This window comes from Peromyscus eremicus, chromosome 3 (assembly GCF_949786415.1).
Source record: "Peromyscus eremicus chromosome 3, PerEre_H2_v1, whole genome shotgun sequence".
In the NCBI taxonomy this organism is placed as follows: Eukaryota; Metazoa; Chordata; class Mammalia; order Rodentia; family Cricetidae; genus Peromyscus; species Peromyscus eremicus.
The window spans coordinates 151,660,274-151,684,863 of NC_081418.1; the positions used below are offsets into that span (position 1 = coordinate 151,660,274).

General features: G+C 41.0%; 1 protein-coding gene across 4 annotated transcripts in view; it reads right to left on the minus strand.

Moving 5' to 3' along the window:
- The window catches only part of Sox5 (SRY-box transcription factor 5), a 106,721-nt gene that overhangs the window by 28,387 nt on the left and 53,744 nt on the right, over positions 1 to 24,590 (minus strand). For 2 of the 4 annotated variants that reach the window (XM_059258773.1, XM_059258774.1), the window contains exons 3-4: positions 14,682 to 14,859; positions 1,889 to 2,034 (exon numbers count right to left, since the gene is read on the minus strand). In XM_059258773.1, coding sequence (XP_059114756.1) covers positions 1,889 to 2,034; positions 14,682 to 14,859 — 324 coding nt within the window. Of the gene's footprint in view, positions 1 to 1,888; positions 2,035 to 14,681; positions 14,860 to 21,720; positions 21,803 to 22,831; positions 22,968 to 23,770; positions 23,922 to 24,590 lie in introns of those variants that run through there. The other 2 variants (XM_059258776.1, XM_059258775.1) reach the window with 2 other exon arrangements.

The window sequence follows — 24,590 nt, forward strand, 5'->3', positions numbered from 1 at the left end:
CAGCGGCAATGGCTGCCACTCGGACAGGAGGTGCTAACCAGAGTGAAATCAAACGCTCATGGGTGTGGATATGGGACAAGAGGCGGCATCAAGGCCCCCTTGGCATGCGTGAGCCTGAACTAGAGTGCATGCAGGCGGCTGCACTGCTATGGCTTAATCAGAAGGCTCTGGAGTCACTGAAGGCGTGCATGAGAGCAACAGCTGATGTGTATTAGAGAAGATTAACTCCCATCGCCATGGTGGAGAGCCAGGATTATTTTACGTACTCCTGTTGCCTTACAAGCCGTCAGCACAATTATTGCCCTCCGATATGAATGACTGATCTGTAACCACAGCTAAACAGCTTGCTGCTCAGGGGCTTCGGGAACTTCATGAAGATGGATTTCCATACCATCAAAGTGCTTTTAATGGGCTCCCGGATCCAACCACAAGACCTATTTTGCAAGTATATAGAATTCGGGCTGAAGGCTTCCTGTCCAAAAGGATTTGGTCGGTTGTCACTTGACAATTCCCAGCCAGCACAAGGGAGGGGAATGAGGGGAGATAGGTAGAGTTGTCTCTGCTTTGGAGGATTAAAAACAAGGGGGAGGGTTACAGATGTTCACGGAATGCAACCAACTGCTGCATCCACAGCTGAATTCAAAGCGCTTAACAAATAGCGGCAATTTAGCTATGCTTGCGAGGAATAGCTCCCGTCACTTTGCGTTAGCATCTGGCCAAGTGTTAAACTCATTTCTACGCAGGGAGCAGAGGAAAGGGTTTCTTGCTGGAGCGTCCTTTCAAGAATGTTTAAATATTTGAACATAAATCCCTTTATGCTTGCTATCATTCCCTCTTAGGGCTGCCACCGTGTTTCTTTCTGCTGTCCCTTCTAGTCCCAAAGTCTCACTTGGGCTACAGGAATTGTGAGAGCTGCAGGCCTGCGGGAAGGCATCCTGATCATGGGGCTGCCTCCAGAGAGGGAGCAGAAGTGGACTTGTTTCTCCATCCTGGATATTTACTCATGTGAGGACCCAGGAGAGCAGCAGCTTAGAAGGGTCATGCCCCACGTCCACCTTGCTATACTCTGGGTGCTTACCTACCTACTTCCAAGTGACACACGGCAAACCAGAGAGAGTGACCCAATGGAGCAAGCTGCTCATTCCGAGACGTTTCTGGAGGACTTACGTGCTCCTCAGGAGGACGAACTTGTAAACCATTGGTAAATAGCCGATCATACCCACACCCCTTACCTACAGTATCAGTAGGATGATGAGAATTCAGTTACCATTCAATATTTTCACCCTGGTACTACCCAAAGACATCCACCACTCCACACATGCTATAGTGACAAAGCTTACACACAAATCAAAAGGCATGAAGCCAATCGTGTCTCTGGCTAGTTTAGAAGCTCTGCTGGCTTTGGGTAGAATACAGAAGGTCAAAGCACATTTTGTATCAATGATAAAGTCAGACTTTCCAACTCTGCAGTCCCTAACACTTGACAGTAACATTATGACAGGCTCAGGAGCCAGGTTATCATCCAAGCTTAGGCTGACTAAAGAAGATTCCCTGTTTTCAAATCCAGCTGATCCCCAAATACAAGTTAAGTATCTCTGGAAGGCAAAACTTGCCCTCAGACACAGCATTTCAAATGCCACTTTGTTTTAATAAACACTGGCAGCAAACAGGGTGATGCTCATCCCCAGTAAGGTCTGGGGATATAATAGTGTTCTAACACTTCCCACTGCTAGACTGCTTTGATCTGGATGGGCCTCTGGAGCTCCTTGTTGACAGGGGAGGGGCCAGGAGGGGCTGTCGTTCTGAAGACATTAAGGAGAAAGGACGGGAGAAGGAGAGCATCCAGGTGCTTACAGCACTCTGAGAGGAAGTTACTGCCAGCACTAACCTTGTCTGTCCGGCAGTTGTTGAGACCTATGCTGTTCACTACAGCCACCTTCCCGTCCAGCGCCTGCTGCTCCCGCCTGAGCTGCTCCTTCATCTGGCGAGCTTCTTGGATTGCCTTGGTGACAGCATCATGGTCATTTAAATAACCTAGGGATGAGACACAACAGATGTACAAAATGCATGGGAGAGGGACAGGTGGACTTTGGCCATGGCCATTACTTCTTTCGGGTGGGGGGGCTAGGATCTGGCAGAACCTTGTGTCTTCATGAAATTCATCTGCATAAGTGAATGAGAGCACAATTGGGGATGACTGATTCACACAGTCATATATGAAAACACTGCCAAATACCCATAGCATAAAACAAAAAACAAAAAAAAAAAATGCTTACACCATGACTAGTTACTTCTAATACAAATTTAAAGCAAAATTTTATCTAAAGTTTTAAGTCAACACTTGAGTATCTTTAAGATTGAATTTATTTTGAACTGTGCGTGTGTGTGTACTTGTGTGTATGTCTGTGTATGTGTATATGTATATGAGTGCAATGCCCACAGAGGCCAGAAGAGGTCCTCTGATTCTCTGGAACTGGAGTCACACATGTCTGTGAACCATGCAATGTGGCTGCTGGGAACCAAACTTGGGTCCTCTGAGAAAGTAGTACATGATCTTCACCATTGAACATTGAGTGTTCCAAAGCTTAAAAACATGACTTTATTTTACCCCCATGCAGAGGTCATGTTCATTCTATGGAAAGATTTGTGCATTGGTAATCACCACTATGATTACCAAGTGTTTCAGAATACCAGAACAGTCGGGTCAGAGTTCGTGGCTAGGACAATCAGGCCTGTCCCAGACAGATGGAATAAATCATTATTAGCTGACTGGCGGAAGCACGTTCCCCTCCTCTAAATCCACTTGCTGTGGAAATGAACTACAGGTGGCAGTGGTTTGCTGAGCATCTGAAGAGCCATGAGACTTCAAGCACAGAATGTCACCAGGAACCCGCAACTGGTAAGATATCGGGGGTACTGTTAACTCTAGTCTCAACTCACTCTTTTTTTTTTTTTTTTTTTTTTTTTTTTTGGTTTTTCGAGACAGGGTTTCTCTGTGTAGCTTTGCGCCTTTCCTGGGACTCACTTGGTAGCCCAGGCTGGCCTCGAACTCACAGAGATCCGCCTGGCTCTGCCTCCCAAGTGCTGGGACTAAAGGCGTGTGCCACCACCGCCCGGCTCAACTCACTCTTAATAAGACAGTCAAGTGGCCAGCTCAGATCTGAAACTCCCCAACTCAGGCTTGGTGAAGTGCTGCTGACGTAGCTTTAAAGGATGGTGAGGGAGGGAGCTAAGGGGATTTTTGATCTCTGCTGAACTGTTGCCGTTTATTTATTTGTTGCGCACTCTTGTGCAGAGTTGCATCATTTTAGGGTAGAAGAGAAATGAGAGAGAAAAAGCCAGTGCATTTGCAAATATTTAAAGGATGGCTAATATTCTGTTTCTCTATCTTTTAACTGGGGCATAAAATGGCATAAGATGGATCTGTAATATGAAATTGCCCAGAAAAGGGACTTGTTTGTGACATGAGGCTAAATCTAACCAGATCCATTGGTGAGCTGTGACAGATGGAGGGACTGTGAGACAGAAGGCAGGCACTAATCACACATAAAATGACCGGCTTGCCTCAACATGTTCCACGAATTCCAGCAAACTTTACACCCTAATCCATTTTTAGAACAAAAAACATCTGGGCCATAAATCCTCTAATCTGCCAAAACACGCTATTAAATCCCACGATTTGTTGAAAAACACTAAGATTAAAGAAAGGAAATATAAAATGGCTAGCTGCCGTGCTACGAAAGTGTTATTAATACTCTTTCTTTGTGTCATTATGAATGTTCTGGTACTAAAGAGCCTTGTCTAATCATGTCAGATTACACACCCTCATTGCATAGCTCTTCTGTCTGACCCGCTGATTGCCAAAACACATCAAATATTTTCTTGCTGCTTAAAAATTCTACCAAGAGAAGGATGTGAGTTTGACAGTGTGACGTTGGCTCCTCAGTGGTCCCTGGCTTTCTTCATCACAGACAAGTCCTGGTCTGGGCATCTTCTCAGGTCCCTGAGCATGTTTAAGATGAGGTCCTGCAAAGCAGGGATCTTGAGAGTGATAACTTTGCTTTTCAGAAGTAATCACTGGAACTGATCCAAACAACAAAATGCTGCTTCAAATACACACAATCTGAACGGGAAACAACTGTTTAGACCAAGGACTATTTAGAGTGATTATCTGTTTCCAAAGATGGACCTGCTTACCACGCCACTATCCTCAGCATCCTGAACAATCTTCTCAGCATATTATTCCCCAGTGCATTCTGAAACTCTGGGTGGGAATCCAGCCCTTCTATGATAAGCTTGGGTGTGTTTGTTTAAGCAGATCCTGAGAGGACCCAGCCTGCTTGTCCTGGCCCCTGACCCCTGTCTCTACTCAACCTGGCAATGTGTGCTTTTTATACTCTATTTAGTCTTTCTATGGTCTGTTTAGCTTCTCTAGAACACAAATATATTTGAAATGGTTTAGCACATGGTGCTGAATAAAAGCATGAATTCTTTAAGCTTTTTACAGACTGCCAAGACAGCACTGTGTAGAAAAACAGTTAATATGGATACAGGAGGAAAGCAAATGATGGTGAAGGTGATTAACTGAAACCTGTGAGCAACAAAGGCCACTTCAATGCTGGGGAGTGTGGGTTCAGGCTCAAACAGGCGCTGGTTCTAAAATAAACATTGCTTTTAGAGAACCCTGTGTTTCAGTAGCAATGCCGTGTTAGATTCTAAAATTGATATCTGCTCTGCTAAATCTTAAAGCCATTTATATGTTACAGAGTTCAACCACAGCATGGCTTTGTTCACTGTGTCTATATGGTGTTATCTTATCACACTCAGCTAATGTCTTTCTTCCTCTGCTGACTCTCCATATCAACCCATGCCCTTGCCTTGGATTCTAGAAAGAATGGTTGGGTATGATGCCAACCTTTCTGCCCTCACCCCATCTCCTACCGTTCAAACTTCATTTTCATCACCTGTTTCACTGAAAATGGTAGCCTTCTTTCTAGTCATCAAAAGTGCCCTAGACTCAAGTTCTAGATGTCTCTTACTCCCCACTGATGTTTCTTATATTTAAACCGTTTCTCTCCAACTTCAACTCTTAGTGTGAGGTTATTTCCTTCCTTCAACAAGCAAATAAAGTTTATTCTCAAACTTTAGTTTTAAATGTCTCCCTCTCCCTTTCTAAAGCTTCTCAAAGACGCTGCATGTATCCTCTCCTGTTTTCTCTTCACTCACTGGCTGAAGCCAACCTTCTGCTGCTTCCTCTGTCCTCTGAGTTGCTGCATTTCAAAGCATCTTCCCTTCCCTGCAGAATGGCCACCCCCCACCCCTGCCCGATACCCTGCCAGTGTGGCAGCTCCCTCCCTCTACACTCAGAACGTATGTTCCCCGCCCTACCACCATAACTTCTTTCCCTCCATATTTTTGCCTCAATGTTTCTTCACCCATCCTTAAATTTTGGTTCAACTTCCCAATCAATAAGGGAAAAAAAAATATGACCTACATTAGTCACGCCATAAAACCTTAGCTTGGTCAAGTTGTCTTACTTTTCTCTTAACTGCTTCATCGCTTAAATGTGGATGACACAACATTAGCAAACAGTGTCAAGATCCACGGAGTTAATCCAGTCTTCAGACATAATGAATGTCCCATGCCAGCATTCACTGTCACTCTGTTTGCAAAATGGCCCGGGGAAGTGAGTGGAATCGGCAGACTGGACTCCGATGGATCTAGGTTTCTATTTATGGGAAGCGTGATAGTTGACAAATTGTAACAATCTCTCTGGCTTCCATTTTCCTCAGCTGTAAAAGGAATGCAATGATGATGAGAGAGGAAGCCCTTGGCACGTAAGGAGGTGCTTCATCCCGATGACGATGACTGCTTTCACATTTGCCCTCTCTGACCCCTCCTGGCACTCCTGTGAGAGGACTGGTCATGACATTGAAAACTGTGAAGGAATGGCCTTTCATGGTTGGCACAGACATTCATGTGTGGGCGTGGGTTGTTATTCAGGAGAAGAGGGCTTGGCTGGCACACACAGGGCCCTGGGTTTGATCCCCAGCACGAAATAAATAAATAAGCAGAACTTCAATTAAATGCAAGCCCATCTGTTAGAGTTCAAAATGACAGACCCAAATGGCCATTTGATAAGTGATATTCTGCTTTTTTGTTATTATTTGTTTTTTGTTTGTTTGTTGGCTTGTTTGTTTGTTGTCTACAAATTTAGGCAGCGATTACATCTATAGCTAGAATCTACACATGTATAGAAGTTTAACAAACTCATAGGGGAAAATTTGAGGGCTAAAGACAGTATGACTTCTAGTTAATATTTCAAATGACATAACTAATGCAAAAGAGTTGTGTCTAAAACTTGGTTAAATTCACCTCAGTTTGATTTTTTTCATATGCCTTTGTGTTTCACCTGCACTGCTACAAAACATTCTGAAAATTTCTTCCCTCCCTCTCTGCATCCTATTCAATCTGTCTCTGTCACTCTCTGTCTCTCCTTCTCTGTCTGTGTCTCTGTCTTGCTGTCTTTTGTGCATGTGTGTAAGTGTGTGTGTAAGTGTGTGTGTGTGTGTGTGTGTGTGTGTGTGTGTTTCCACCCCACTCACTTTCATGAGCAGAGAAGATGCAACAAATTGGAAAGGCTAACTGTAGAAAAAGGAAAGTTCTGTAGGGAAGGAATCACTCAGGGCTACCGTACAGGAAAGAAAGGAGCATCCTTATCTCAGTGACAAGCAGGTCTTTTGTGGACAGTTTTAAGGATCTGGAGGTGAAATCACTGTGAGTTTTTGCTAAGTCCTAAATCCAGTGACTAGTGTTCTAACACAGGGAGAGAGAAAGGAGCAGACCACATATATATGTATAGATGAAGGCAAAGACCACAGTACTCTGTGTGGAAAGTGAAGTGTGCCAAGGACAGTCAGCAGACACCATGGAGACTCACTGAATTTGGACCCAGCCTTCAAAACAGGAAGAAGGCGAACTGATTTCAAGTCACAGCGTTTATGGCTATGCCTTTTGGTAGTGTGGCACACCAATATATTATCTCTTTCTTTTATAATTGTGTGTGTGTGTGTGTGTGTGTGTGTGTGTGTATGCATGTGAACTACTGGGTGACTATGTGTATGAAAGCCAGTGATCAACTTCAGGGTCATTTTAGGTGCCATCTACCTTAGATTTTAAGACACGGTCTGCCATAGGCCTGGAGCATATTAGAAGTCTAAGCTGGTTAAGCATGTTCCAGGGACATGGGTCTTCCTGCTTACAAGTTACTTTACTGGCTGAACTATTTCCCTAGCCCACCACCTATATTCTTAATTGTTTCTCTAAGAGTTGAAAGATTATCCCATATACTATATACACAAAAACAAAAACAAACAACAACTGTTGTCAGCTTCAGACCCTAGTATTCAGATATTTTCCCACCAGGCTCCTCTACCTGCACACCCCATGTGGCCTGAAATGTAGCCTGTGTATCTCAGAACTCATTACTCATCTCCTGCCTCAGGCTGTCCTTTCTACATCTCACAAACTTCCCAGTTGCCTATCCCATCACGTGGGTGTCATCTAAGATTAGATTTTTTACCTTCCCTGGATAACAGACAGTCAAGTCTCATTGTTGTGTGTTCATTCCTCAGCTCTTAAATTTACCTCCCCAACCCCCATGGTCCCTGTTTTCACTGAAGTTACCCCATCTGTCACTTAGGCTAATCCTGTTCTTACTGTTTTGTTATCTTCATAGTTACATCCTCAGTCTGTCTTTCCTCTGCTTCCAGACAAAGTATTTGGATGTGAAAACCTCTGTCTAAAAACTCATCTCTTGGTACCCTCATGCTTAAAATAGCATGTCATGAAATGACCATCTGTCATGGTTTGTAACCGTGGAAGTACTGAAGTAAAGCTAACTGTCTTCCAAGCATTGGCTATAGTTATGTGCCTTGAGACTCTTCAAGAGATAATGCCAACTTCCAGCCTTTCCTGTACACATTATAGCTTTCAAAAGTCTTTAATGTTTCTCCCAAAGCATGGTTCTGGGATGAGCCCAAGAGCTCTAACAAGGTCTAAAGCCTCTCGGTGTTGTCAAACATGTGGTCCTCCCATGCCCTTGTGTCTATCTCTCACGAGTTCTGTATGAGTTTCAAAGGGAGGTCACCCCAGTCTCAAGACTTTCCTGCTTCCTGTCTCCACAAGTTCCTCATTTGCTGAAGTGTTCTCTCTTTCTGCTGTGTTTGGGAATTTATTCAGGCATTATTCAGTCTGTGAGGACCTCTCTGACATAGACCAGACATGCTCCAGGCCAGTTCTGTGCAGCCTGCTTTTCTACTGCTTTGAAGTCTTGTAAAGGCTTTATCACACAGGTCTGCGTTTCCTAAGCATGTTGTTTCGGCTTGTCAGTTCACGAACTACTTGAGGGCATTTAAAAATATTTTATTCTAATTCTCTCTCTCTCTCTCTCTCTCTCTCTCTCTCTCTCTCTCTCTCTCTGTGTGTGTGTGTGTGTGTGTGTGTGTGTGTGTGTGTGTGTGTGCATATGCGTGAGTGCAGGTGTCCTCAGAAGACAGAAGAGGGCATTGGATCTCCTGGAGCTGCAGTTACAGGCTTGTGTGAGTCTTCTGATGTGGGTGCTTGGGAATGGAAATCAGGTCCTCTGCTAGAGCAGCAAATGCTCCTAACCACTGGGCCACCTCTCCAGCCCCAAGTGCATGTGTTTTCAGTGTTACTTTTCATCCCCTTGTCTCATTACAAGACTATTGTGAAGGAATATGTACACATTCCTGTGAGCACCTGCCTGTCTATAATTCCAAGTTCATGTCAATGGAAGGCTTCACTGCATGGCACAGAACCAAGCAGATGACACCAAGACAAGACAAATTCCTACTTGTTATATATACATTTGGTGTAAAACATTTTGATTTATTAAAATTACATTTGTTTAGTGTGTGTGTGTGTGTGTGTGTGTGTGTGTGTGTGTGTATACACACATTTGAGTATCACAGCATATAGGTAGGATTTAAGATAACCCATGAAGTTAGTTCTCTCCTTTCACCATATGGGTCATATGGGTCCCAGGAACTGAACTCAAGTCTTCAGGCTTATGGGGAATTCCTTTTTACCCTCTGAGCCATCTCACTGATCCCATAAAACATTCTAGTTAGAAATAAAAGTTGGACTTTCAGTTATTAAATATCAGCACCCAAATACACAATATTCATTTCTTCATCTGAGAAAGTCAGAATGAAATCATAGACATGACAACAATTTGTAAACTATGAAGTGCCATGTAAATGTAAACTATTTTAAGATGTGGTAGGACGACACGGTTCACTTCCTGATGAAGCAGTGGCTTTCTGTGGATTGTAATAGTCTCACTTAGTCACTGATCCCAACATGCACTTTGTCTCGTCATATCCTCTGTGTAGGTTTTTCCCATTAAAAAAGTAAAGTAATATCCAGGCACAGTGATTCATGGCCATAATCCCAGCACTCAGAAGGGAGGCGGAAGGTGATGATCTAGGGTTTGAGGCCAGCCTGGGCTATGTTGCTAATGCAATTAATGCACTTGAACATAATTCTGTCTTCTTTGTTTAGGTCAGCTTGTGCCTATCAAGACAACATAAGTACAGTTGTAATTTTCATGGGCCTCTGAGGAACCTAAGGTAAAAAATAACATGTTCTAACATGAAACCAAGTTATACTAGGTCAGAAGCCTCAGTATATGCTACTTCTGTTTGTTTCTCATGGTTTGAAAATGCATGCATTAGAAAGGTGTTTTGTAAATGTTTTACCTTTTTCTTTCTTCCTTTCCTTCCTTTCTTCCTTCCTTCCTCCCTCCCTCTCTCCCTCTCTCTTTTTCTTTTCTCTTTCTTTCTTTCTTTCTTTCTTTCTTTCTTTCTTTCTTTCTTTCTTTCTTTCTTTCTTTTCATGTGTGTCTGTGTCTATGTGTGAATATATGTGTGAGTACCAGGGTGTGGGTGTAGAGGTCAGATGACAATTTGTATGAGTCAGGTCTCTCATTCCACCATGTACATTCTAGGATTCAAACTCAGGTTATCAGGCTTAGCAGCAAGCACCCTTATATGCTCAGCCCTTGCACTGGCCCACACAGAAGGTGTTTAGCTCTCACATGGGTGAGAGGAAAGATAAACCAGTAAGATAAGTTATCTAGTCAGAGAGAATGCTCACTCAGGGACCTTAGCTGCTGCCCTAAGGAGGTGAGGGCAGATAAATAAATGGCTGGGCTACCTATGGAGGTGAGGACAGACAAATTAATTGCTAAGTTACTGTGTGGTTTTAAAGAAAATGGCCCCCAAAGGGAGTGGCACTATTAGGAGGTGTGGTCTTGCTGGAGGAAGGTGGGCTTTGAGGTCTCATGTATTCTCAAACTACACCCAGTGAGACAGACCACTTCCTGTTGCCTGTGAGTCAAGATGTAGGACTCTCAGCTCCTCTGGCACCATGTCTGCCTGTATGCCGCCGTGATTCCCTCCATGACAATAATGGACCAAACTTCTGATCGGTAAGCAAGTAAGCCATCCCAATTAAATGTTTTCCTTTATAAGAGGTGTTATGGTCATGGCATCTCTTTACAGCAATAGAAACCCTAACTAAGACAGTTACCACACATATATTTCCTTAAAAAAAATAAGGGGGTCTATGAGTGAACCTTAGTTATGAAGCACATGCTTGGCATATGGAAAGCCCTGGGCTGGCTTCTTGTCACTGAAACACACAAAATCAGAGCCATACTGCTGTTTATGATCCCAAGGAACTTACTCCAGATGCCTGCAGAGGCAACTGTGTGCTTCAGTTCCCTACAAAATGGGACTGCTGGACTAGATAGCATGGGTGTCTGCTCTATCTGAGGGCCTACAGTTTTAGAATAGACACAGTGAGGAAATGGATAAAAAATACTTTGAAGAATGTTTACATAGATAAATATATGTGACTCAGATAGAAAGGGCCTAGGCAGGGACAGTGACACCTGCCCACAGAGTCTCAAAGTATCCACTGTTCTTTTGGACTATTTGTGCTAAAGCTCTGTTTTCTCTGCAGATGCCTATCATGTGTCTACAATCCAAAGTATTCTTGTAGAACATACTCATTAGAGTATGTTGGCCACCAACCTCAAAAAGTCACTTTCTGTATGTGTAGCTAATAGATATATAGCAAAGAGCTGAGTGTCATTAATGATAACTCAAAGTTATCTTTTGGTCCACAGTTTTCCATGGTTTATTAATGGCCTAACACATTAATTTTTCTTTCAGGATGACCTTTACAACACCATTAATCCTCCCAGCTTTTATCCAACTACATTATTTCTCATTATAGCTTCAGCTTTCAACATCTACATTTGTTGAAAAGAGAAAAGTAAATTGTAGTGGCCCTTGGAAAATATGAGGGCTGTAGATATGGTGAAAGGACTTTATAGGGTGGGGGAAGGAGATGTTTTATTACAGTAGTAGAGAAAACCATATGATAAGTATCATTAAATACATTCTTCCCTTTATAAAATACTTGGCTATAGTTAATCTTTAGGGATGTTGAAGTAAAACTATCTACATACATACATATCTGATTATATATGTTTATCTATAAAATTATATATACATATAAAGCAGAGGTTGAGTAATATTTTAAGGGTAGGCCATACGTCAACACTGTGATATTTATGAACTCCATTTTTCAAAGGAAGTGTATCTTTTTTGCCAAATCAAATATTCTCTCACACACTGAGTACACAGAAACAAATCTAATCATATGTCCTTTAGGACACTGTAGAGTAAGTCAGTATTAGACCACAGTGGTGTGATGTACATGCAGATTTTAAACTTCACTTTTCACTGGCTCTCTTCTGAATGCCCCCTGCCTTATGCTGAATTACTGCTAATAAATCAATCATCTTGAGTTATGCTTTGTAAAATTAAAGCATCTGGAAATACCTTTTTTATCTGTCTAGTTTTCAATTTCTCTGACTCTGGACTAATTTTCTATTTCTTTGTCTCAAACCAAAGACCTAGTTTTTCTTTTTTCTAAGGCAAGTCCTTCCAGCAGTCCTTTCTCTTTGCTATAAATAGCATCACCTCACTCTGAGGGCTGTGCATCTCTCTACTTTTCTCCTCTTCCTCTTTGGAGAGGAATATCTGTCTGTTTGTCTATCATCTATCTGTCTATATCTATCTATCTATCTATCTATCTATCTATCTATCTATCTATCTATCTATCTGCCTACCTACCTACCCACCCATCTCCATTTTAAAACCTATGTCTGCTCAACTCACCCAGTCACTTCTCAGTGCTACATTTACAAGATGAGTCCACATTGCTGACTTAACTGTATCATTCACTGGACTGTCCTACTCTCCAAACTGCTGTAACTGGGAGTCTGATGAAATCACTCCACTTGGTTTTCCGAGTCTACCTATCTGAGAAGTCCAGCTAAAGCCTAAGGCTTTTCTGCTTTATGTTCTTCTGTTCCTCTGTAGAGTGCCACCATCAAATAACCTCTATGTGAAACTTCTTCTAGAGCCAGCCTTATTGCCCTGTTATTTGTCTGTGAGGTGACTGTGTTGACTTAAATGCACAGGGTTGCTCGGCCACGTGAGATCTTTTATGAGGTCAAAGGTGACTGGAAGAAATGAAACCTATCTCAAACTGCTTGCATAGATAGGATTGTTTTTCAGAGTGAGATTTTTCATGTTTTACCATGAGCTCTATTCACTGACTGAAGGCTTCCCCACACTACTGATATATGTGGACTTCATTCTTCAGTAGTTTTGGACAGTCTTTTTCAGTAGTTTTCTACCTAGAAGAATGTGTGGTATATTTAAAATATGTTTAAACATCTCTGAAATTTTCCCTTCAGAGGTTGGGAGCTAATTACCTTTATGTGGAGTGAGGTTTCAGAATAGTAGAACAGACTTGACAGGAATCCCATGAGCAGGCCACAAACATCAGGGCTTTCTCTGCTCTCTTTTGGGGTTCACTCATTGGTAACTTTTCCCGCCACGTGATAAGCAGCTCCAGGGAAGGTTTCTGTGATTAAGAACTGAGGTTTCCAGCTACCAGCGGGGCAAGTGGGCTGGCTGCCTCCAGTGAGATCCAAGGGTCTGATGCTCCGGTCAGCATCTTTACTCTGAGGTTTTGAAATATCCTAAGGCAGCAATAATTAGCTGAGTTTCCCCTTTAAACTGAGGAAGTGTACCTTGAAAGGCAGGTTTGGGGTTGGTTTTTATACAACTGCTAGTTAATCCAATTGGTAGCCTTTGTGGTTCTTACCAGACACACTCATTTCTGGTGAAATGCTCTAGTCAAGTAATGATCTCTGTAGCTAACATCCCAGCTCTGCTTTTACAGATCAAATAGTTTCACAGTTTCCTCCTGAGAACTTGTAACTAAACGTTTCCCTGTTCTTGGAATTCAACACATATTAAACTTCATTTTTATGTCTTCCTTCCAATTCGGTCCTGCTTTCTTCTTGTTCATAGCTAGTTGAAGCTCCTGGCTCCTCGGTCTCCACTCCAGTGCAAATGACTTTGTCAGATCTCCTTTCATATGCCTCCACCCCTCCAGAACCCCCTTTGCTTATTTCTATCTCATGGAACACCATAGACATCATAGTGCTACCATAGATGATAACAGTGTTTTCACTAAACAATATTGCTCAGTTGTCAATACTTAAAGTTCTGACCACAGCACTCTGTGAAGAAGTCAAAATCTCATATGAGAGTGTTCCATCCCGTCCCATCCACATATTTCCATTTTTTCTTCCACCACTTTCTTCCACATTATTCAGCTTTCTAGCCAAATCCCTTCATTTCACAGGGACATATTTTTCTGAGCTTTTCTTCTTTGCTTACAGCCTAGAATGCTTATGAATATATCAATTCTTCAGAGTTTAGTTGGAGTAATACTGTTTGTAACTTTATCTTGATTCTTCCCAGGAGAATATGACACTCTCCTCTTTATAGGATTATAGTGCTGTGCTCTGGAGTATCTTTCAGTATTTATGAGCTAGATTATAACACCTCCAAAGTAATCATGTTCTACATAGGGGCTAATCTGTGCTAGAGGTTTCCTAATCAGACAGAAGTAACAAACGTATCAATGAATATGTGCTGAATTGAGTACATTTTAATTCATGCATGAAAAATAAAAATAATAGTGTTGGTTAACTCATCGGAAATTATAGTTACAGGGAAACCGAAGATACTACTCTTCACATTCCCTGTTTATGTGCAATCAGAATTTTCAATCAGAATACAACAGAACAAACTTCTTATTTCATGGTTGACAGTTGACCCAAACAGAATGTATCCCTCCTTATATATTTGTACACATCACAACAATGGAAAAAAAATCTTCATGATAGAAAAGTCAAGTCACTTAGGAGCAAAATTCTGGAACCATCTTTCTCTACAATTAGACATTTATGTCTCTTAAAAAATATACTACAAGGCAAAGTTGCACATATAACTGTAACTAGTACTTCTAGATTGTCAGGGCATACAATTTGACTGAGTTAGAAATGCCAGTTGCATGTTTAAAACAGACCTTATGGAAGTAACTCAAATGACATCTCTGTCACTTGCTCAAACCATTTGCAGCCTGTACGTGACATGCCATCTTAGACTTCATTCAATTGCCATAAACGGAAAGTTAACAAGAACAAGAGGAACGGAACTTACCTATCGTGCTAACTCTTGCTGGAGGACTAGCTAACGCAGCCGGGGCGGAGGCTTTGAGGGGGCCCGCCCCACTGCTTATTCTCAGAGCTGGCATGTGGGGAGAGGTGGGTGACGTGGGTGATTTGCCATCAGAGGTCTTGGGTTTAGCTGATAGGTTCAGTGGCTGGGCCACTTCATCCTGCAAGGATCATTAGAACATGAGTTGTGACGAGGAAAGGCTGACCAGAGACATCTAAAAAACACAGCTACACAGCCTGTCACTGTCATTTCCTATCCATGATCCGAGCGTTCATGCTCAACAGTACAGTGTTTGGTTAGCTGTTGACATAATGCCACTTTCAACTACATATTACAGAGCCCTGGTTGTATAACATATAAAGCACACATACCCTCTACTATCCACAGAAAGCAGCCACGTGATATAGTCAGCAAGAACTACTCTTACGAAGCTGATTCCATTGTGATTCATTTATACACAGTGCACATAAGATTATGATGCTGGTCAGCTTTTTCTGTTTTATTTTTGTTTTTAGATCTCTGGTGTAGAGGCAGTACCTAGACCATCCCTGTGTGTATGGCTCAGGACAGAACTGCTCTCCCAACTGGATAAAAAAATACTAATACAATTTTCTAAGAAAATAATTATTTCCCCCATTTTTCACAGAAATAATTTTATATTTTTCTCTACAAATGAAAATAAACATGATTAACATTGTGATAATTATATATTACCTAAACATCCAAACAAACATCACCACATTCATAACATAAAATCCAGAAGAATGCTCAAAATATTCCTTGGCGCGAACATCTATATGAGACCAGTTCGGTACAGTTAGTGACTTCAATTATTCTATGCTTGAAGAGTGTAGCTCAATTTTATGCCCTTCTCTATTAGCTCCCAGTTTATTAATTACATAACATTTCTGGATACAATTCTGCTGGATTTCTGTTGCATCATGAGAATCAGAAAAAGCAACATGACATTGCTCGCTCATCACTACAAACTATTTTATTCTTCTGTTACGCTCTAAAATTGGAACATTTGGACAATTATTTATGTCAGATTCAGTACTACTGAAATTTTACTGTAGAATAAAGGTTTAGTTTCCTTTTAAATATTATTTCATAAATTGAGAGTATATGTGATATTTTTCCATAGCAGGAACTTTGCTTTAAAGTGAAACTATCTTTAATCAAATAGGGTAAATAGATAGCAGGGAGGCACATGCTAATCTCTACAAAAATTTAACTCTTCAGCATATACATATATATATATACATATAAATATACATATATGCTTATATATGAGCAAATTCTAGAACAATTTCTCACTAAATCCATCATTTATATCTCTTAAAAAAAACTAAAAGGCAAAAACTTCACACATAACTATAACAGGAAGTTTTAGACCTCCAGGGCAGTGGAATTTTTACCATATATATTGTGTACACATATGTATACAAGCTATTAAAACAAATCACTTCATAAGGAAAATCACAACAGCACAAGACAAGAAGATATGTAGTACAAGCTTGTGTTTTGAAAGGGGCTCATGATAAGGTCATAGATTCTGTGCATTTAGGAAACCTGTGGACAAACTAGGCAAAAGTATTCTTATAACCTTTATTAAGCTCTGATTTGCATTGCAAATAAAAGCACATTTTGTTGTATTTGTTGTTGTTTTTTAAACCAATGAGGTAATTCAAATTGGCCATCTGTACCATTAGAGATATATAGTAAGTAAATAGCTATTATATGAAATTCTATCCATTAATAGACTCTTGGTAAGTAGTAAAATAAGATAGTTCTCTTACTGATAGGGTATATGACTTGGAGAAATTTATTTTTACACTTAAAAAGCTATAGAGGTCTACTTAATGGAAAGCATTCAGTTGAGCTGTTCAGACAGAACCAACAGAACGCTTCCGTTGGCAGAAACCTTGAAGTAATGTATGTGTCCAATCCATGTTGTGTAGTTCTGAAAGAGCTGTTCATAGGCCAGCATGGCCTGTAGAACCTGAGAACTGGTTGCAGGGCAAACAGTTGCAGATGCTTGGATGTGGGGTCCAACAACCTGTGTTTGAATGAGTATTTTCCAGTAATTCTAATGTACTCTAAAGGTTGGCAGCTATCGACTTAAAAAAGAAGCAATTTAAAAAAAAAAAAAAAAAAAAGGTTGTACTGGTTTTAAAAAGCTTCCTCAATGAAAGGGTACACAGTGCCTTTGAACAACTATGTTCTTTGAAATTTGGTTGGAATATAGACTAATAAAATTAGAAACAGTTGTCTGCATAAAACCCCAGCACTACTAAGATTGGCCTGCTGCAGGGGCAGGGTGAGGAGTTCCGGGATAAGAATCTGTACCTTCTCCATCAGTTAAGCCTGCTGTCCTGACAGCCTGGTAGATTATTAATGCTACTTACTGTGTAGCTGCAAATGTCCCACATGTTCCTCTCCCCACTCCCTGGTGCACCGTGTCTACCCTCTGTGTGAAAGCTGGGGCTTCGGTGACATCCCTTAGGACAGGGTCAACAACTCTTGCATGATGCTTGGGAGAAACCTTTGGAAAGTTCAAGACAGTTACTGTCCTTGACTGTGTAGTAAGATGGTGGGAGGTTAAGGCAGAGTGGGAGGTTTGGGGCTCATCCACAGAAGAGTGTGAGTGTGGACCAGGAGGAGGGGTGACAGTACTGATGGATTCGAGGGAACCGGGGGTCATACCACGGTGAAATGTCACATGTCTGAGCTTTAAACACTCACAGCTATTGCAGGTGCATGCTGACGGGTGACTCAATTGTTTATGAAGGCTAAAGATGCATTGGAACTTTCAATATTTCCTTCAAGGCAGTGAACATGTCTGAAAGGCAAAAAGTGCAGGGCCCCAAGGACATATGACAGGTCGACAGCTCCAATTTGATAGAAATGTCATTCATATTTGCCCTTTCAGATTCTTCTCTACTGTGTGACAGACTATTGGTATATTTAATAGGAACTCATATGCATGATCCTTATGTTGGGAACTGAATAATAATTTTGGTCCATTATATTATATCTCACAATTTGGTCCATTTTAGTAATTTACTGCTGCTGAGATCACAAAGCAAGACCCACTATTCATGAAGAACACTCCAATTTTCTATTGATTATAGTTTACTTGACTAAATGAAAATTCTAAAGCACTTAACTGAAAGATGGGCTTGACCTATTTGTTTATGGTGTGCATTTTCAGAGTTACAGGTATGGTCATAAACATGGAAGGCACAAAATTTTCTACCTTGTGTTTCACTTGTAGTATCTTATTTAGAAAATAAAATTGAACAGCTAACATGGCCAACCTCTAGTCTTACCAGTAAAATATACATTATGATATAAACAAATAATTCACATGTGAAAGGCTCTAAGTAACTTCCAAGGTTAGGAAAACATTTCTACCCAATCCACCATCAAGCAGGGAGCAAAGCAATTTACTCAACCAATTGTTGAATGAGGTTGCCACAATGAAAACTTTTACAAACATTCTTACTTTGTAATTATTTCTTTTATACATAAAATGTTAGTCCCCAGGATTTTATTTACTTTTTGAATAGTTCCAAATGATAAATGTTTTATGAACATCTAAACATAAACAGACATGTAAGCTGAAGTAAACACATTTCAACTCCTGGAAGACAGTTATTTACATTTGCAGATCTCATTATAGATACTCCAAATCACTTGTTTAATCTTCAATACCATGATGATTTTTGTTTGCTTGCCATCCTGATCCTCTTGCCTCTCCCTCTCAAGTGTTGGGATCAGAGATGTGTACCACCATGTCCTGTCCATCACCTTCAATATTATCAAGTAACCAATAATTTATTGCATGAAGCTCAGAGAGTTCTAGTAAAACCTAGTGAAAGCTTGGACATGTCAAGCTCTTTTAACTTACATGTTCACTTTTATCCTAAAGTTTAAGAGTCAAACTTCATGTATAGTCTGAAACACTGAACTCACTATATATTTATATCACATAATCACACAAAGGCTCATGTAAATGCCAGGGAATAAAGTCATACACACACCTGCTACTTCATACACTGGCAAAAAGTTATGCTGGCCAATTGACTCAATATAGTGATTTTGTGATTCTCTATTGTCTATGCTATATTACATAAAGTATTTCATAATGTTGATATGATATTTAGACTACTACCTGAAAAAGAAGTCTTGATTGAGTGATTTTCTTTATAAGATTAGCCCATGGGCACATCTACAGCCATAGATTTGGGTTTCAGTCTTTGCTTCATCCAGTTCATTTCTTTATCTACTTGTCTCTCAATTGTTCATTGATACCTAAAGACTTATGCCACTGGAGGTGGCACCATTCCCTAGGCAAGTGGTCCTGGGATGTATAAAAAGAACTATGAGCCTGCAAATAAGCTGGCAAGCAGCACTGTTCCACGTCCTCTTCTTTACGTTTGTGCTTGGGTTTGTTCCTTGATTTCCTTCAATGATGGACTGTAATCTGGAAGTGGAACCCAAGGAAACCCTTTCTTCCCCTAAGTTGATTTTGGTCAGTGTTTTTAATGACAGCCACCTATACCTCCTACATGGTACAAGAAATTAAGATTCTAAATCTCCAGATGAAGTTGTAGGAATTTAATTCCTGATATAACTTTTAATAAGCTGTTGGTTCATCTTTGTTGCCTGAGAATATGAAACAAGTAAAATCAAGCGGTCCGTTCAGCAGCAGCTTCTACAACTCGTCTGAGAGTTAAAATCTCATTTAACAGCTGTGGTCTGAGCAGCACAAACATGGAGGCCTTGGTTGATCTGCATCCTAGTTAGACAATCCCACAAGTAGATAAAGAAATGAACTGGATGAAGCAAAGACTGAAACCCAAATCTATGGCTGTAGATACACTCCCGGAATCATCATCAGGAACCCTGGGACCATTTGATTCAAATACTGTAAGACAACTAAAATTAAAATATATTTCAGATTATAGCTTTAGTTAGGTTTATTTTTGAGAACATGCTCTTTTACATAGTTGTATGCTGTCTTATTTTTACTCTCTGTTGCTGAAATAAAATGATGATTGAAACCAACATGAGGAGGAAAGGGCTTATTTCACCTTTCAGATCACAGTCCATCACTGAGGGAACTTGGCAGGAACTCAAAGCAGGAGCCTGGAGGCAGGAACTGAAGCAGAGGCCATGGAGGAACATTACTCACTGGTTTGTTCTCCATGGCTTGCTTAGTCTGTTTTCTTATACACACAGAGATTACCTGCCCAGGGGTGGCACCACCCACTTTAAAGTGGCTGGACCCTTCCACTTTAATCAGTATTGAAGAAAATGCCCCCACAGACTTGCCTACAGGTCAATCCATGGAGGCATTGACTCAGCTGAGGCTCCCTCTTCCAGATGACACCAGCTTGTGTCAAGTTGACATCAACTAAACAGCACATATGATTTTTACACCTTGAAAACACCAAAGGACCAAGAAAATCAAATGTGATTTTATATTACCATTTTATCAAAGAAAGAGGAAGGTTTTCCTCAAAATCTGACATGGCTACTTCTTTTTCTCTGCTCTTTAGGCTCCTATTTCTTTCCAAGGAATTTTAGAACTGCAAAACTGGGATAGTAGTACCCTAAGCTGCTTACTGATCTTTTCTTATCTTCTTCTTATCTTTTACCACACAGAACTATATCCATACCTACTGGAAGAAGCAAAATCCCAACTGGTAATAAACAAATTATATAATTATATAACTTCAGAACTCAAGTTTTTACTTGACTTTTTACTCATTATCAGTAACAATTGTTGGTCTGGTATGGCCATGTCACGGTGGTCTCAAATTCCAACTTCCTTAAATTTTTACCTATGTTAATTATTGGAGATCAAACATTGATTTGTCAGTTAAGTTTTATATTGATTGAATGGAAATGGGTAAGATTATGTAAACATAGTAATAATCCAACGTTAGGGCTGGAGACATGGCTCAGAGATTAAGAGCACTGGCTGCTCTTGGAGAGGACCTGGGTTCAATTCCCAGCATCCAAATGGCAGTTCATGACAGGTTGTAACTTTCAGTTTCAGGGGATTCAACACCCTCTTTTGACCTCAGTGGGCACTGCACATATGTAGTGCCCATACAAATATTCATACATACAAAAAATAAATAGGCCAACACCAATCCATAATTATTGAGCAGTATTCTCTCCATTTATCAATGGTTATTATACTCTGGACACTAGAAATTCATGAATCCTATCAACTCAACCACCTCGGGAAGCACATAGAATGGAAGCTTCTTTTCAGGAATAAATGTTCGCATTCTGATTTTTGCATTAAGAAATGCATGCACAACCCCAGAAGTTTGGGGTAGGCATGCTTTCACCATGGTAGTGATGCCCTTAGACCCAGCTGCATGTCACACAAGTCCTGGTTTCTTTAGCTCAGCCCCAGTGTGCTGCTTTCTCACTTGGCTTCCATTTTCTGCCTTCCCATGGTCCTAGAGCTAGAGTCTAGGCTTACAGTCTGGGACTTCTGCATCAAGGGAACAAGCAAGCACTGCTTTACATTTGAATTGCTTGTTCTTAATCAAGTTATCCAGCAATATTCATCACTGAATTTGTTGTTTGAAATGCCCTCGGTTTCTTCTCTAGTAATACTTCAGGTGGGTATTTTCTGACTTCGTTATGTAATGACTCAATGCTATGAATCTTACACAGACACAAACACACATGCACACATCTGTGCATACACCCATTTGAAAACATATAAAAGAATAAAATATACCTTCCAGAATATAATTTATATCTTTTGGTTATTGTTTTTTTTGTTTTGTTTTGTTTTGTTTTGTTTTGAGATAAGAGTTTCTCTGTATAACAGCTCTGGCTATTCTGGAACTCACTTCAGGCTGGCCTCAAACTCACAGAGATCTGCCTGCCTGTACCTCCCAAGTACTGGGATTAAAGGCATGTGCTACCACTGCCCGGGTATCTTATACTGATTTTTAAGTTTTAAAAAAAGTTTTGGAGGCCTTACAGCAAAGAAGTCCATTCTTCCTACACACAATCTCCTCTGACAGCTTCTGGAGTGGCCCTCAGTAGTACTTACATTCTGGTGCATTGTGTCATCAGTCCCCTCCTACAGTGGACAGAGTTTACCTAACAGAAGGGTGTTATAGAAACAGCAAGAGTACGGGTCTGGGAAGATGGCTCAGTACGCAAAGGGCTTGCTGTAAAAGCATGAGGAACTGAGTCTTGATCCCCAGCACCCACACTCATCCATAACTCCAGGGCTAGGGGTATGGAGGCAGGAGGATCTCTGGAGCTTGCTGGCCAGCTAGTCAAATCAAAACTATAATCTCCAGGTTCACTGAAAGAGATGCTCTCAAAAAACAGACTAGAGAGTGATTGAAGTGGATATCCAGTGTCTATCTCTGGCCTCCACACTTGCACATGCATGCACATACACCACAGACACACAGGAGACCACAGACATACCCACAGTGTAGAGTATGATGTCAGATACTAGGTAATAAAGACCTCGAGGCTTCTATTTCCTATTGTGGTAAGCTGGGATTGATTATCTTCAGATGCAGGACTAGTTTGGACTGCAATTCTTTGATTTGGGTGGCTGTCCTCTGTACTTTAGGGCGTTTGTCACTGTCCTTGCTCTCCAACATTGTAACACCCCTGCCTGTATTTCAGCAATCAAACACATCTCCCTGGGGGAGTCTATCACCCCTAACTAGGAACTGAAGCTCCCTGGGAAGCCAACTGACCTGGGATAAGGACACCCAGGGTCATTTGTAAGAAAACTCCCTGAGTTTTAGGTACACTTTGTAAACCAGGTAAGCATCACTATTAGTTTCTGTTTTTCCTTTTCCTTTTAATATTTAATCCTTTCCTTTTACACTCCACATTTGATCTTTGATACTTTGAATTTCTTTCAACATAACCTCTTCTAAAATGTTCTAGAAAAGCACTGCACAAAACAATTTCAAAACATTTACTTCCAAAAATGTTAGAATTCCTTTATCCTACCATCACAGATGATTTGTCCCTCACACAAAGTCTGCAAATTTTCCTGTGTGTGGAGAGAAGGAAAGAAATAGAAGTGTAGCCAACAATATCTGTTGAATAACTTATACCATGAGGCAGTAAAATACGGATGCTGTTTCAGACTCAGCTTTGTCTCACAAGTGATGGCCCCTTTGGCCTCTGGTGGTTGTTACATCTGGGTGATGTGTATCATCTTCTAAAGTGATTCCTGTATCAACCAAGGGGCTAAAGGAAAGAAACATAGAGCAACAACAATTGATGAAGAGTCCTGCCAGCTTCTCCTATTAGCCTCTGCATGCAAATCCCCAGAAGAGTTTACAAACTGCTTTAAAGGAATTAAGAGACTTGATCATCACTTATTGCAGAAACCTGTAATGTGTTCTTGGCACCCCATGACCACTCCTTAAAGTGATTACTAGAACGCTCTGTGACTGTTCCTTTACCATTGCACAGGGAGGCCCATGGAAAGAAGCAGGCATGGTCTGCACAAGCTGCCAGGGAGGGACTGGATTCCCACACACATAAACAGTCACTGGAGTTCACAGAGCATCACTGGTTTACAAAACAAACGCTACACACAGCAGACACTGATCAGTTCTATCACCACCTCTGCACTGGGACACTAGCATCTGTCACTATGCCCAAATGTATGAAGCGATATCACTGCTAACTCTAGAAAAAGAGTTAATACCACACAGACAGGAGCACAGTCTAAATATGATCAGATGAGTAGCAGACTGACCCACAGAACTCAGAGAGCTGGAAATGATCCGATGAAGGGATAGACTGTTTACCATTCAAAGAAACAACAATAACGAAAGCTCTGATTTAAATGTAGACGAACTGTCATCTTGAAACAAAGCAAAATATAATATCTGAAATGAGCTCAGAAGTCTCAATTTCTTCTCAGAAATTATTAATAGTCTCTTATGGTTTAGGTAATTTTGCTAGACTTTAGGGAGCATTTAGGTATAAGCAAACTATCATTAGGTAGCAACCAGGGAGGGGAGGTAAGCATAATTATATACCAGCAATCTGATCAAACTCCAGTCAGTTCCATGAAAGGCTTTGTACTCAGGGCTCACATATGCGCATGTATGCGTCTTCGGGGCAACAGTCCCCAGTGTCTAGCGAGCCAGTCTAATGGCTGCTTAATGCTTAGTGGCAGTTATGACAGTTAGCTGATGTGGTGTAGTTTGGGAGACTTTCATGAGAATCAAATTGTATAAGGCAGAGAACCCTGGGGAAGGATGGAACACATGCACACTCACATACACACACACTCACACCTCACACACTCACACACACCCTCATACCTCACACCCTTACACCACACACACACACACACACACACACACACACACACACACACACACTCACACACACTCACACACACGGGGGCAGAGAATAAAGAAGGCACAGGGAGGAGAAGGCCAGGGAATCTGACCTGTTTGAGTTGAATCACTGTTTTGATTTATAGTATTTAAATAAAGGTATCAGATATCATTTGTTTTTCCAGAAAGCTTTTCTCTTTAAAGTTCTCCTTATGGGTAATCCAAGTATCCCTATTGTTTAGAAGAGATTTTTCCCCCCTGAGGTTGTGTAACAGCATGTCAACTTTCCTAATGCTCACAAATAGGGCGAACAGAAAAAGGGGAGGGGAGAGAGTATTAACCGTTAACTAGGGAAATAGTTGAGATCAACAATGAGCAACTCCTGATAAAGTCTTTGTTTCCTGTTTTGCTGAGGTGTTGGAAGATGATTTATAACTAAGAATTGTGACATCTGCATGTCTATAATACACACTGAGCAAACGTCACTTTGGGGGCTACAGAACAGGAGCTCTAC